The sequence below is a fragment of the Linepithema humile genome, chromosome 3 (assembly GCF_040581485.1).
Source record: "Linepithema humile isolate Giens D197 chromosome 3, Lhum_UNIL_v1.0, whole genome shotgun sequence".
Taxonomy (NCBI): Eukaryota; Metazoa; Arthropoda; class Insecta; order Hymenoptera; family Formicidae; genus Linepithema; species Linepithema humile.
Genome location: NC_090130.1, coordinates 21,549,415 through 21,562,573, shown reverse-complemented (window position 1 = coordinate 21,562,573; position 13,159 = coordinate 21,549,415). Strand labels below are relative to the sequence as shown.

The following is a 13,159-nucleotide window of genomic DNA, read 5'->3' as shown; positions in this document are numbered from 1 at the left end:
GGTGCGTGCAGCACCGCGTCGATCGAGCAGTGTTGTCAGGCGAACAAATGGCATGGCGAACAAATGGCATTAAGCAAAGTTCCTAGAAATGTCTAGAAAGAACTTCCTTCTTATTGGACGTTAAACACAGTGTAAACATTAATTATTGGACGATATATGTATAGGTCTAGTTTCCACTGTATACTAAATTTTGTTTTACTTCGAATTGAAATTAGATTAAAACTACATAATATATAAGAGAAAAAAAAACAGCGGGATTGTGTTTTTCTCTCTTTGTTTTTGTTAAACGATCATGCTACTACAAATATTTTTCTATAACACGATCAGCTGAAATGAAGATGTGCCAAAACATGCAGCGCACAGCAAGTGGTTGGTAGTGATGTAGTATCCAATCGATGCTTTTTTGAAAGCGAAACGAGAGCGGGATTTACGCACAACTTCTTTTCACAGTTGACGCATAGCATGTATTCTTACATGCTTGAACGTTCTTACTTAGAGAGTGGCGTTTTTATACAAATTGTTGCGTTACGAGTTTTGAGAAATAAACATCTTTCAAGAACAATTTAATTGTTTCAGTATTAAAGTAAATATTAAGTACAGATGTTTGCAAAACGATAACGATGAAGTTACATTGCTATATTGCGTTTTGCGATAGAACATTATCTTACAACAAGTCACGGCAAAAATCTATATTAACATTCGCTAAGAAATCTGCAGAATGTCCAGATCCATACCTTTATTGGCAAATAATAGGGAAATCACAAGTCGAAAAATATGAGGTAAGGTGCATAATAGGTTTTCTTTGATCATAAATTATCTATCAGATTTTTTAAACTTAAAAGACAAATTAGCTTTAACATTTATTAATAATTTCTATAGTATCTGCAATGTTTTAATTGTTTTCATTATCTTTAAAAAATAGCAAACAAATCTCACAATTTTTTCAGATTATTGATAACATAGAACGGATGTTCCATAAGTATGTCAATGCGGGCAAGGCTACAATTCAATTTAAACAACCCTGTCATAATCTAATTATTCAAAGTGAAGATATCCTTCAATTAAGAATGTTTCTTAATATACTGTATCAGACAAGAAATGAGGGAAAGATAACTATAAAAAATATTCCTATATTTAATCCTACAGTTAATGTTAAATCTCTGAAACAAAAGTTTCAGGCAACAAAAGTTGTAATAAAGAAAATATCTGAATATCCAGTTTTACAAGGTTTTCCAAAAACAACACAACAACTTTTTATAACTGGATTAAACAGAAGGTCCTTTGACCGACAAATTTTGCAACTGCAAAGTCTAAGAGTTTTAGATCTATCAAAAAATTCTCTTATTTTCTTGCCAAAAGAATTGGGCACTTTGCCAAATCTTCAGAATCTTAATCTATCACACAATTGTCTTGGACTGAATCAATCTTGTCCTGTATCTAAATGGGAATGGCTAGAACAATCTGCTATTAAGAGTAAATTGACTAACCTTGAAATAAATCATAATCAGGTAAATCATAATTTTTCTCTAGCTGCTAAGATATCATGCAAATAATCAATGAAACAAATTATCTATAAAAATATTTAATTTATTATTATACTTTACTTTTATGTTATTATATTTACTGTAGTTACTATAATTCCTTACCAGTTATTAATAATTTATTTTATTATTTGTAGCTAAAAGAATTACCAGTACAAGTTGGAAAGTTAAAAGCTTTGATTAGATTGAGTGTTTGTAACAATCTTTTAACAGAGTTACCCCAAAATATTGGAAATCTGAAAAATTTAAACTTTTTATTCTTGTCAAACAACAAATTGACATTTTTACCAGGAACTATAAAATACTTGAAACTGCAGTTTCTAAATATTACAGAGAATCTCTTTGCAGAATGTAAAAATGAAATAAATAATAACATACAATGGCTAACCCTTGAAGAATTGGCTGCTAAAGTAATTCTACAATTTAGGTTTGTTGCTTCTACTTTTTTCTACTTTTATTGTATATATAATTTGATGATTTGATGATTGAAATTTGTAATACGAATTAGAATAATAATTATGATATATTTTCAGGTTACAATATAATGTACGGTTACCAAATATATTGTCTAAAAATTTAGATGAAGCAAAATATTGCTACACATGTGGAAATGCCTGCTTTGGTTCTTATATAAGAAAAGTTAATAGTTTTTCTCCAGCTATGATAGCTCTTGAGTATCAATGGGCAGAAAAACATGCAAAACTTGAGTGTTATTTTTGCTCAACAAAATGTTTTTATGGCAAAATGTGATGTGTAAATACTAAAGTGTAAATGTAAATCTAAAATGTTTTAATATTTCTATTTACATAAAACTTAGTATAATTAAAATAATTCTAATAGAAATAAACTATTTTATAGATTCTTTACATCATATTTATTTTATATACTGTATCCGTAATAAATTCTTTGTACTATCAGTTTAGCAAATATATTTTTATTACTTCTCTTCTCTGAATAATTTTAATTAAACAACAAAAATATTAATATAAAATTTATTGCTATTAAAAACAATAAATATCAATACAACTTTTTGTAGTATACAAAATTTTCTACCATATATTCTACCATGTTTACAAAATATTGATATATTATTACATAGTAACAATACAAAACATTATATAATATGTGCATAATAAAATGTATTACTGTTTATAAAATGAAGATTGTTGTATAAGATACTCATTCATCATATTGTAGCCCAAATTATTGTATTAATCATTATGAATCTTATAACCTAAAGATTTCTTATGTTACAAGGTGAAGCCATTTCTATTTTTTCTAATACGCCAATGAATATGTTTTTACAGCATAAAAAATTACAGTTTTTACAGTTTTACATCCCATTTTATCTGATGTAATGAATCTGTTCTTGCATATTTACATGATATTTCTTAACGTAAAAAGACAACATATTTATGTATAACGTAACAAACACTAAACATATTTATGATATTTATTAATTACGTTGTACTGTTTTCTTTATAAAGTCATAGGAAGTATCATCTGTTCTTGTGTTGAGAAAGTAACTTTTTGGCGTTATTTTCGTCTTTTTACCAATGCGTTGTGAGGTAAAATCCACATCTTTGTATTTTGTTGTATCTATTCCTCTTTGTAAAGGATGAATAAATATTCCATCCTCTTCACCATGAGGAACTGATTCCACATAATCATAATTATAATGATTATCATTATCATCATCCACTAAATCATCATCATCATCCACTACATCACTGGTTGAAACATACTGATATAAAATAAATAACATTTTTTAAATAATTTAACATTGGTTTTAAATATATATATATATATATATATATATATATATATATATATATATATATATAATATATGAAAGATATTCACTCATAATATATATGTAAAATATTCACTCATACTTACTTCTAATTTGTTTTTTTCTTGTATAAAGTTTTTATCGCTTGAACTAATTAGATCTTCTAGTGAAATCTTTTTGATGTTCAAAATTCCCATAATTGCAGCATTCCTACGTAACTTATGCATTTGTATATCTAATACATTTTTATTATTTAAATCTTTAGATTGATTTTCAGAATATGTTTTTACATCATTACATTCAGAAAAGTTCTGAGATTTTTCTTTCTTAAGATGTTCAGACCAATATTCTTCCAAATGTTTGTTTGACAGATCAATACCACCATGTACCTACAATATTTTGCAATATTATTTATATTTTGCAATATCATTTATATTATCTAGCTTTTATGCATGTGCAATAAATATATATAACATTTTGAAGATGTAAAGTATATAGAATTATAAGTTCTTTGACTAAAAATCAAATTTATCTCAAAATGTGTTATGTCAATAGCGTCTATCTTTTAGTAGATAAATATTAGCTTACTTCTTTGATAGCAGCAGAAATTGCATGTTTGTCAAAAACAGGTTCTGTTTTATTACACATAAAACCATCAGAACAATTATCACTATCATTATCATCATCTTCCATTAACTAAAAATAAATAATTAAAAACAATTATTTTTATAAAAATTAAAAAAATAAATAAATTACATATAAATAATATAAATATAAATAAATATAAAATAAGTATAAATAAATTAAAAATAATAAATTATAAAATAAATTTAGTATTACTATTACATACATAGTTTTAAATATATACTAACTTGTATATTTCGTGGTTTCTTTACTTTCCTTTCATTCATTTTACGATCTTTTGCAGCTTGACTTAATCCTTGCAGTCGAACAAATTTAGCATTTTCATTCACCCACTTAAGAGAGGTTGCCTTCTCAATATCTTTATGTAAACTCATTTTTAAAGACCTGAAATAAATAATTTAAATTATATATATATGTGAGATTGTCTCTATAAAATTGGATTCAATAAGTTTTTAATATTCTATATTTATGAAGAGACAAAGTGCTAATTAACACTTGATTTTTACCTTTCAAGAAAAAAAGGAACAGCAAGAATTATAATTAAAAAAGAAACTGATTCATATTTATATTATGATATATTTGTTAAAAATATACTTTTTTGTTTAATGGCATTTTTAGAACACAAAAATCTTAATCATTTGGAGAACTATTTGGCTTACCTTATATATATCAATTCTTGAATAATCAAAAACAGATTCTTCTATCACTTTTAATTTTATTCGTGCTTCTGACTAAAACTTCAACTCTCATCAGCTGACGTTGCACTTTTATAACAAAACATTTATGAAACATACAAGATCAACATATGGTACATATATTCATTTTCATAAATGTATGTGAATATATGTGAACGTTTTATTTTTATTATTTCTTGATGGATAAGACGTTTGAAGTTGTGACTGCAGTGTCCTCTAAAGCATTTCCGTTTCTGTAAATATATAAACTTTCTTACCGTACCAATTCAATGTATTATTATTTTGTATTTTCGCAATTAAAATATAATAATAATAAAATTATAATTATTCGCTACTATAATTATCGCTTACTATAATTATAACTAAATATTGCTGAATTTCATAAAATAATATGACACATTTTCTAACCTAACGTTATATATTTTTTTTACCAGTGACCTAACCACGCGAGGGTATTCAAAACAATATGAAGATGTATGTACACATGCGTATAGCAAAATGATGCTAATTTGTAATGCCATTTCGAGCTTCGAGCACCATACGCGTACACTGAAGAACGTTTGTATGATACGTTTTTAATAAATTCAGTAATTCTTATTGGTTCCATGGTTGGAATACCGAGTAAAACTTCTATTGTTATAACCAAGAGATAATTTTACTCGGTATTCCAACCATCGAGTAAGCATTACTGATATTTATTAATAAATAACTGACGGGTAAACCAAGAAGTTGGAACACAACCAATCCTAAAAGTTATAGACTAGAGGACTAATAGCGTTTTCGAGTGAACGGATTTTGATAGACTTAAGATTGATGACGTTTTGCATCATCTACGCCAATAAAAGAACTTGAATTCATAATAAATTAGTGATTAATTGAGCCGGGATGAAACAAAATTCACTTGAAAACGCTATAAAAATGAGATCGTACAGTAAGATAGAGAAAGATATAGACTTACAAATCGGTTATCTTTCTCTTCAAACTTAAATTGCTAACTTCTAGCACTTTTTTGACGGAATTCTCGATCTACTTATACATTTTAGATTCATGACTGAAATCAAAGTGATGAGATAAAATCAATTTTAGATTAGGGTAATTTTAACTTCATAGTTGTTTCCACTGGCTTATATCATATGGAGGGCGGAATCCACAATTCGATCCATTCGCGCGAGCCTTGGAGCAACAGGCCAGTAAATACACACGAGAAGATTCTTTAATTTTCGGAACATATAAAACTAAAATACTATTCGTTTTCAATAGAATATTACGTAATCTAGATATTCTAAGAGTATCTTGTTCAGCACGGTGCCATCGCGATTGAAGCAACCTCAGCATTTAAAGGCTAAATGTGTCAGTGAAAAATTCGAGAGTCATCACGTCTGTCGCATATCGTGTAACGAGATTTCGTCTGAAGAAAATAAAAAATTATATAAAATCGACGGTCGTAATGGCGATTAATCCTGCAGAATTTATCGCATCGAAACGACAGATATTATTCTGTCTATTTATGTTAAGTCAAGTTAGTAATGGTCATGACAAGGATGCACATACCCTTCAGTACACTAATGAGAATTTCTCAGCAGAAATTAAAAAGAAAAATCACTTTGTTATGTTCTATGCACCATGGTGAGTAACTGCACATTTTATATATTTTATCGTTTTACAGAATATTAATTAAATAGTAAAAAATAATTTTTTATTTGAAGTAATGATAATAGTATTGATATGATATAATGTACATCATATTTAATTATAATGCATCGGAATTTTCTATTTAAGGTGCGGTCATTGCCAAAGATTAGGCCCAACATGGGAACAATTAGCAGAGCATCACGAAGAGGATAGTAATGTAAGAATCGCCAAAGTAGATTGCACAATTGAGAGCACTTTGTGTAGCGAACAAGATGTCACTGGCTATCCCACGTAATTCAGTTTTTCTTATTTCATCATCTGCTAATAATATTAGATGCTCATTATAATATTCTGACATCTTATAAATGCAGGCTAAAGTTTTATAAAGTTGGAGAAACCAAAGGCATCAAATTCAGAGGAACCCGAGATTTAGCTTCTTTGACTTCATTTATTAATGATCAACTAGCCACTTCTTCTACGGTATATGTGATTTATCTTGGATGTAATATTAAATTTATCAAATTTAATATCTAAATTATCTAATATAATGAACATTTTCTAGGATGAATCAGACCCTGTCTGTTCTCCTCCAGAAACTGTGAACGAATTAACAGAGGACACATTCGAAAAGCATATTTCTTCTGGATATCATTTTGTCAAGTTTTATGCACCTTGGTGTGGACACTGTCAGAAATTAGCACCAACATGGGATGAATTGGCTAATAGTCTTCGCAATGATGATGCAGTTAGTATCTCTAGGATAGACTGCACCCAACATCGTAGTGTTTGTGGTCAATTTGACATTAAAGGATATCCCACATTGTTGTGGATTGAAGATGGGAAAAAGGTATTGATAATTAAATTATAAATTTCTTTTTCTTCTCGGAAAGGAGGAGAATTAATTCACGTAAAAATAATACTTCAATATTTAGACAAATAAAATGTAAATTTCTAGATAGATAAATATACTGGACAACGCACTCACGAGGAGCTGAAGGCCTATGTGTCGATGATGCTGGGCAAGAACGCTGACGAGGCGAATCAGAAGAGTAAAAATACCGACGAAGGTCGACACACTATATTAAGTCTGACTGCTGACAGTTTCAAGCACGGTGTCGAGAAAGGTCTCTCCTTTGTGAAGTTCTTCGCGCCTTGGTGCGGACATTGCAAACGTTTGGCACCTACGTGGGAGGAACTCGGTAAGAAATTCTTCGGCAACGATAACGTGAATATCGTTAAAGTTGATTGCACACTGGACACGAGCAAACAGTTATGCAGCGAACAAGAGGTGGACGGTTTTCCGACGTTGTACTTATACCGGGACGGACGTAAAGTCTCTGAGTACAACGGCTCGCGTAATCTCGAGGATCTGTATGACTTCGTGATGAATCACTTACAGACACATGACGAATTGTAATCTTGTTTATCGGTAATTTATCGATAAAGCACTGAAATAAGTCTTGCTAATAATATTTCCAATAATATTTTAAGTAATGAAATTAATGATATAAATATATATATATATATACGTCCGATATCATACTATCTATCATCAAAAGCGATAGCTTTTTCATTTTTATATCCTATACATCGAGACAAGAAATAACAGTTAGAATATAACATACCAGAATGTAATCTCATCTCAAATGTACTTCCATAATACAATCTTTACGATTGTCTATTTATTTTGTATCTTTCCTGCACCTTCTTTCTTACAAACATATACATGTTTATTCTTATATATATATATAAGAGATATAACGCGATAATTTTATTTAATTTTAATTTGAATATTTCTGTTTTAAACATGTTAAACGATTTCTATCGTTTAATATAACAAGCTACATTGCAATTCAAAGTCGCGTAAAAACACATTGCAATCGATGGTAAAGACTTTTAATATAATTTCTTCATTGTATTGAAGCTTGTTTAATACATTGATGTAATAAGCCGGTTTGTTGATGCTTACATTAGATCTTCATTATTATAGCAATTCGCTAATGATTAAAATTATATTTCTTATTGCGAATTGCAAAAAGTTCTAATAGATGAATTGGCGCCGTAATTCGGAGACAAACAGTTCGTCAGGTTCGGCTTTTTTGAGCCCCATGCAACTGTTTTACGATAAAATTCATTTTCCTTTTTCCGCGTAGACCCTAACAAGGCTTATAATAAGTCACGTTGAAGTTCTCTTTGTCGATGATGCGGTATTGATAATTCTTATAGATGGTGAAGTCTATATCGCGCATCTCGCTAACGTGATCGAAAATTTTTTTGACCACCGGTGGGAAACTCGGCACATTCGCCGCGGCCGCAATCTCGTCGTAGTAAGCCCATTGTCTATCTTTAAGTTTGTTGATGTGTCTCAGCTAACAAAAAAGAAAATAACTTAATGTAATTGGACATAATGTTTTGAAATAATTTTATGTTAGTATACCATACGTATCAATACGTATCATCTTGTCCTTTCAAAGGAATGTATTTTTTTTTTTTTTTTATTTGATTTCTTAAACTGTAATTTTTGCTGCAAATTTGAGAATTTAACCGCGAGTCTTACCAGAATGCCTTGGTCCAACAAGGACTTTTTCTCCATCTCGTATTCCTCGCGCATTTGTTGCGGTGATGGCAACTTGATGCGATCTTCAAGAATTCCGAGGATATATTGTGCCTGGATATGAAACATCGGAAACGGTATCACAATTCCCGGTAAGCCCATGAAGAATAGATTCGTGTAATCCATGTGCACCAGATGTTTGTAAATAGGTTCAACATGATTGTCGTCCGTACGTATCTCAACTTTAGTTGACATAAAGGGATACGTGAACTTGTAACCTGAGGAAAACTGATTATCATGAATAATGAAAGCTAATTAAATATTCTGAATTATAATATTCTGAATTGTTACCAGTGCAATATATGAAATTGTCCACTTCCGCCGAGGAGCCGTCGCGGAAAATGAAGACATTTCCTTGGATGGACTCAATACCAGATCTTTGCTCGACATTGCTCAATTTCGATTCAATCTGCTCTGGCAAATTATGACTCAAATATACCTAGAAACAAAAAAAAAAAAAAAAAAAACTGACATTCCATATATTACTATAGAAAAATTTTAAATTAGAAATTAATTAGAAATTATTGGATTTAATTATTTCATTATAAATATAATATTATAAAAAATTTAGAAGTTAAAAACTTAATTGTTGATAAATAGAACTGTAATTTTATGTTTGTAGACAATTAATAGCATAGGGTTTTGCCAGCGTACCTTGTCAGCGTATTGCGAGACCTCGATGGCGATATCGATGCCGGACCAGGACGCGCCGAGTATGCAAACCTTCTTGCCGGCGTAGACTTCCGGCACTCTGTATTGATGGCTGTGAATGCATCCGCCGGGGAAATTTTCGATACCTGGAATATGTGGAACATGACCGACAGTGTAATGACCATTGCACAGTACCACGGCATCAAAAGTTTTCGTGGTCTCTACTTTAGATTCCAGATCCTCGTACGTCAGCGTCCACAACGTTTGGCCATTTTTCAAAGTTTCGGGCTCTACATGCTTCACCACGGTGCGCAGCTAAAAACGAGCACAATCCAAAGTCAAGAGCGAGCAATATTTCGCCGTGGTGCAAGTTTTTACTTTTAGATTGGTAAAGAAACGCTTCTTATTTTTACACATCGTGTGTTTAATAAAGCAAGACGAAAGTAAATAATATAATTCGATTTTGAGTTCCATGACTTATGCAATTCAAAAGAACTTACTTTAACGTACGGATAAAGATTGAAGTGTCTTGCATAATCCAAAAGGTATTGCCTTATTACGCTGTGATGAACGAAAGACGGACCTCCTTGATTTCGAAAAGGAAAATCGGGAATTTGCATTACTTCCTTCGGTATATTCGTTCTGAAACACACAAAGAGAAATCATATTTTCTTAGATGATTCTCACACAATTGAGGTGATCACGCACATAATTTTTACTGATGTTTCGGAGTTCAAAAGATATGACGACCTATTGATTTATCGTCAAATGATGACGAAATGAAACGAAGTTGCGAGTTATTTTACCGTTTTTGAAGAAGCGAATAATATAAAAAATAAAGATTTTTGTCTTTATATTGTGATTACAAAATATGATTTATGTAAGGCGACAAAAATTTTTAAAAAATATTTTTTTTTAAGTATAGTTTTAATTTTAATTTAATCAGTTTTTATTTACTTTAGTTTTGTTGCTGCTATTTTTGAAACTAAAATAAAGACTATTGAAAATTTATAGAATTTGCGCGAGTATAATAAGGAAGGAAATTTATGTTGCAAAATTTGCAAATAAGGAATTAAATTAATATGTGTATTCGTATTCCGGCCAATTCCGCGCAAAAATGCCGTTATATCCGTAAGAATTCTTGAATCGGTCGTCTTATCGCCCAATGGCCATTTAATTTGCATTGCTGATCAGTATTCTACTGTATTTATCAGATTATCGTCGACGTGTTCGTCCGTTTTCCGGTACTAGTCATCAAATACTTAACAATCTCGTTAAAATGTCACAAAGTGTATCGCGTATTAAACAAAGTTTATCTTATTAGACCGGGTGTCTCGTGGGTAGAAGTCCATACGCACACATACGCGTGAAAAACTCGATTACCATGTTTATTTCTCGTGATTGGATGAATGAAAATTTTTATTGTCTCTATAATGGAGCACCGAAGGAAAAAAAGCATTTTCTTTCTAAAGTTTCTTCTCGTCATTTTATTTATCGGAATATATAGGCCAGTCAAGTATAAATGTATAAAGTACGAATATGCAAAATTTGGTGAAATTCTGTTGTTTTCGTTTACTATGAAATCGTTTAATTTTCCTGTTTCCCATTTAAAAATATATAATTTGTTCTATGTCATAATTGCATTGTATTTTTATTATAAAAGAGTTATGAATAATCATTGAAAAGCAATTCGAGCAGCCTGATGAAAAAGTATCAGTTTTATTTTATATGATAAAATCTCTCTAATTATATTTTAAAATAAAATTATTCAAAGGCCAATATAAAATCAAAATCAAAGGAATAAATAAGAAGCAAAACGGTCAAAGCTAGGCGTTCGCGTGTGTGTACTATAAAAACAATTTCAATAACATTGACGGTTCAACCTAAATTCGATCTTCTTTAGAATTCCGTTTAATACATAGATTAAAATTTGCGAAAACGCTAATCGGACTAATATAACAAATTTCATTTATCATCGCTTATGTGTTGATATTCGCACGCCATTTTTTAAATTTTGAGTTGTATGATGTTAAGGATGAGGATGCCAATTATTAGTAAGTTAATTTTCATAATCAATATCATGATTAAAAATTTTCAGAAAGTTTTCGTTGATTCACAATAGTAAAATAATGTTCACTTTTGGAGAAGTCAGAGAGTGATAAACCATATACTTAGAAATAATATACTCACTTCAGATTCTTGTACATGCTGCTATGAATCAAAAGCCCATACTTGTCAAAATGTGTTTCATCGGTATAGATCCATGTGCCGCCAATCGTATCAGTTTGCTCAAACAGAGTGAAACTGTAAGTATCTAATTTGGATACTACATGACGGGCTACCACCAAACCAGCTACCCCACCACCCACGATAGCGATTCTTGTCTTACTACTTGGCATAGTTTTCAATAGTTTCTCAATAAATCCTGTTTCAGAGGAAGTCATATTATTTTTACAAAAAATTTTTGACTGCTTAATTCAGAAAAAAAAAAAAAAAAAAATTAAATAAATATATCAAAGCACAAAATAAAAAATATACTTCTACAAAAATAAAAAAGAAATATACTTAAGAATATAGACGAAAATATTACGTACGCTTTACCGCGCGTCGTTTCCTCTTTTCTTTTAAATTAAGAAAAATTTCTCAATTAGAAATCTATACTGTAGTAATCAGCAATTAATTAAGCACAATTTTGCAATATTATATCACTAAATTTGATAAAACCGTTGATATAAAAACGTGATAAACGTGTCAACACGTTCTGCCAGCAAAATCGTGCTCGATCTGATATATTGAAGTGTGAAAACGAGAAAAACCACGAAAGATTGCACTCAACACAGTAATTATCGGAAGCGAATGGTTCTTTGACCTGGCTCGGCCAAAGACTGGACTAAGACTGTCCAAACGAAAGCAAGTCCACATATTGCATTACTCTTACTGTCCGATCTCCCCGCTACCAGTTTATGGAACACATGTTTTTTTTTACACAGGTTACAGCGTGTCTCCTTCTGATGAAATCGTGGCAAGTTTACAGTCAGCACCAATGCCCCGCGGGAATCTGTGATAAAATCTGTGTACACATTATTGAAATCAAAATTTTGAGAGAAGTTTCAAGATTATCGTAAATTAATACAAAAGAAAAATAAATATTGTATTTATAAACATTATATTATCAAGAAATTATATATCTAATAAAGATAGTTACTGGTTTAAGAATCAGATTGTTAATTATCTTTTCGTTCTCTTCCATTTCTTTTTTGACAAATCGACGAACATTATTGTGTACTGTATCATTTTTAATACCTTAACAATTTTCATTAATCCTGCAACAGATTTTGCGTATAAATTATATTTGATGTGAAACATCTTATTGTAAAAGATTCTTATTGTCAGCGTGCGTTTTCATATTTAATTTATTTATATGATATTGAGAATAGCCTGATGACAGTTTGAAACTTATATACTATGTATATTAACGGTTTTAATAACACAATACAAGTTCGCATTGAAATCTAGCAGTCTAACTCTTTTTGCTCCTATTATTTTATAATTTGATTATTAGTTGAGTCTTGTCATTTTTAATAATAAT

The 13,159-nt window shown here is 30.2% G+C and overlaps 4 protein-coding genes across 7 annotated transcripts; 2 read left to right on the top strand and 2 right to left on the bottom strand.

The window, feature by feature from the left end:
• Positions 1-10: 10 nt before the first annotated feature.
• LOC105668810 (leucine-rich repeat protein 1-like) lies at positions 11-2,468 on the top strand. The gene is made up of 4 exons (XM_012361425.2): positions 11-779; positions 948-1,508; positions 1,679-1,968; positions 2,075-2,468. The coding sequence occupies exons 1-4, from the start codon at positions 621-623 to the stop codon at positions 2,289-2,291; spliced, it is 1,227 nt and encodes a 408-aa protein (XP_012216848.1). The 5' UTR covers positions 11-620; the 3' UTR covers positions 2,292-2,468.
• Positions 2,469-2,519: 51 nt separating this feature from the next.
• On the bottom strand, positions 2,520-5,363 carry LOC105668798 (protein PFC0760c-like). Of its 3 annotated transcripts, none has more exons than XM_012361388.2 (6): positions 5,025-5,363; positions 4,638-4,906; positions 4,206-4,362; positions 3,922-4,029; positions 3,441-3,722; positions 2,520-3,285 (listed from the first exon to the last, which is right to left on the bottom strand). In XM_012361388.2, exons 3-6 carry the CDS (start codon positions 4,350-4,352, stop codon positions 2,998-3,000), a joined length of 825 nt encoding a protein of 274 aa, XP_012216811.1. In that variant the 5' UTR covers positions 4,353-4,362; positions 4,638-4,906; positions 5,025-5,363; the 3' UTR covers positions 2,520-2,997. The 3 variants fall into 3 exon arrangements, with proteins under 3 accessions (XP_012216811.1, XP_012216807.1, XP_012216808.1); XM_012361384.2 differs by having other exon boundaries at positions 5,082-5,363; XM_012361385.2 differs by having other exon boundaries at positions 5,105-5,363.
• A 361-nt stretch (positions 5,364-5,724) lies between these two features.
• prtp (pretaporter) lies at positions 5,725-7,986 on the top strand. Its single transcript, XM_067352630.1, has 6 exons — positions 5,725-5,859; positions 5,934-6,299; positions 6,453-6,596; positions 6,677-6,785; positions 6,868-7,152; positions 7,261-7,986. The coding sequence occupies exons 2-6, from the start codon at positions 6,121-6,123 to the stop codon at positions 7,720-7,722; spliced, it is 1,179 nt and encodes a 392-aa protein (XP_067208731.1). The 5' UTR covers positions 5,725-5,859; positions 5,934-6,120; the 3' UTR covers positions 7,723-7,986.
• On the bottom strand, positions 7,953-12,615 carry LOC105668795 (uncharacterized). Of its 2 annotated transcripts, XM_012361379.2 has the most exons (7): positions 12,165-12,615; positions 11,761-11,995; positions 10,071-10,212; positions 9,574-9,885; positions 9,211-9,358; positions 8,863-9,137; positions 7,953-8,674 (listed from the first exon to the last, which is right to left on the bottom strand). In XM_012361379.2, the coding sequence occupies exons 2-7, from the start codon at positions 11,967-11,969 to the stop codon at positions 8,462-8,464; spliced, it is 1,299 nt and encodes a 432-aa protein (XP_012216802.2). In that variant the 5' UTR covers positions 11,970-11,995; positions 12,165-12,615; the 3' UTR covers positions 7,953-8,461. The 2 variants fall into 2 exon arrangements, with proteins under 2 accessions (XP_012216802.2, XP_067208728.1); XM_067352627.1 differs by lacking the exon at positions 12,165-12,615 and having other exon boundaries at positions 11,761-12,074.
• Positions 12,616-13,159: the final 544 nt, after the last annotated feature.

Bases quoted from the DNA above. Each gene is read 5' to 3' on its own strand.
- LOC105668810 (XM_012361425.2), top strand. From the start codon at position 621: ATGAAGTTACATTGCTATATTGCGTTTTGCGATAGAACATTATCTTAC. The intron at 1,509-1,678 runs GTAAATCATAAT...TATTATTTGTAG, and splicing joins TTGAAATAAATCATAATCAG to CTAAAAGAATTACCAGTACA. The intron at 1,969-2,074 runs GTTTGTTGCTTC...ATATATTTTCAG, and splicing joins AAAGTAATTCTACAATTTAG to GTTACAATATAATGTACGGT.
- LOC105668795 (XM_067352627.1), bottom strand. From the start codon at position 12,014: ATGACTTCCTCTGAAACAGGATTTATTGAGAAACTATTGAAAACTATG. The intron at 9,886-10,070 runs GTAAGTTCTTTT...GCTCGTTTTTAG, and splicing joins ATCTTTATCCGTACGTTAAA to CTGCGCACCGTGGTGAAGCA. The intron at 9,138-9,210 runs GTAACAATTCAG...AGTTTTCCTCAG, and splicing joins CAATTTCATATATTGCACTG to GTTACAAGTTCACGTATCCC.
- prtp (XM_067352630.1), top strand. From the start codon at position 6,121: ATGGCGATTAATCCTGCAGAATTTATCGCATCGAAACGACAGATATTA. The intron at 6,300-6,452 runs GTGAGTAACTGC...TTTCTATTTAAG, and splicing joins GTTATGTTCTATGCACCATG to GTGCGGTCATTGCCAAAGAT. The intron at 6,786-6,867 runs GTATATGTGATT...AACATTTTCTAG, and splicing joins AACTAGCCACTTCTTCTACG to GATGAATCAGACCCTGTCTG.
- LOC105668798 (XM_012361388.2), bottom strand. From the start codon at position 4,352: ATGAGTTTACATAAAGATATTGAGAAGGCAACCTCTCTTAAGTGGGTG. The intron at 4,030-4,205 runs GTTAGTATATAT...ATTTATTTTTAG, and splicing joins AGAAACCACGAAATATACAA to TTAATGGAAGATGATGATAA. The intron at 3,723-3,921 runs GTAAGCTAATAT...AAAATATTGTAG, and splicing joins TTTCTGCTGCTATCAAAGAA to GTACATGGTGGTATTGATCT.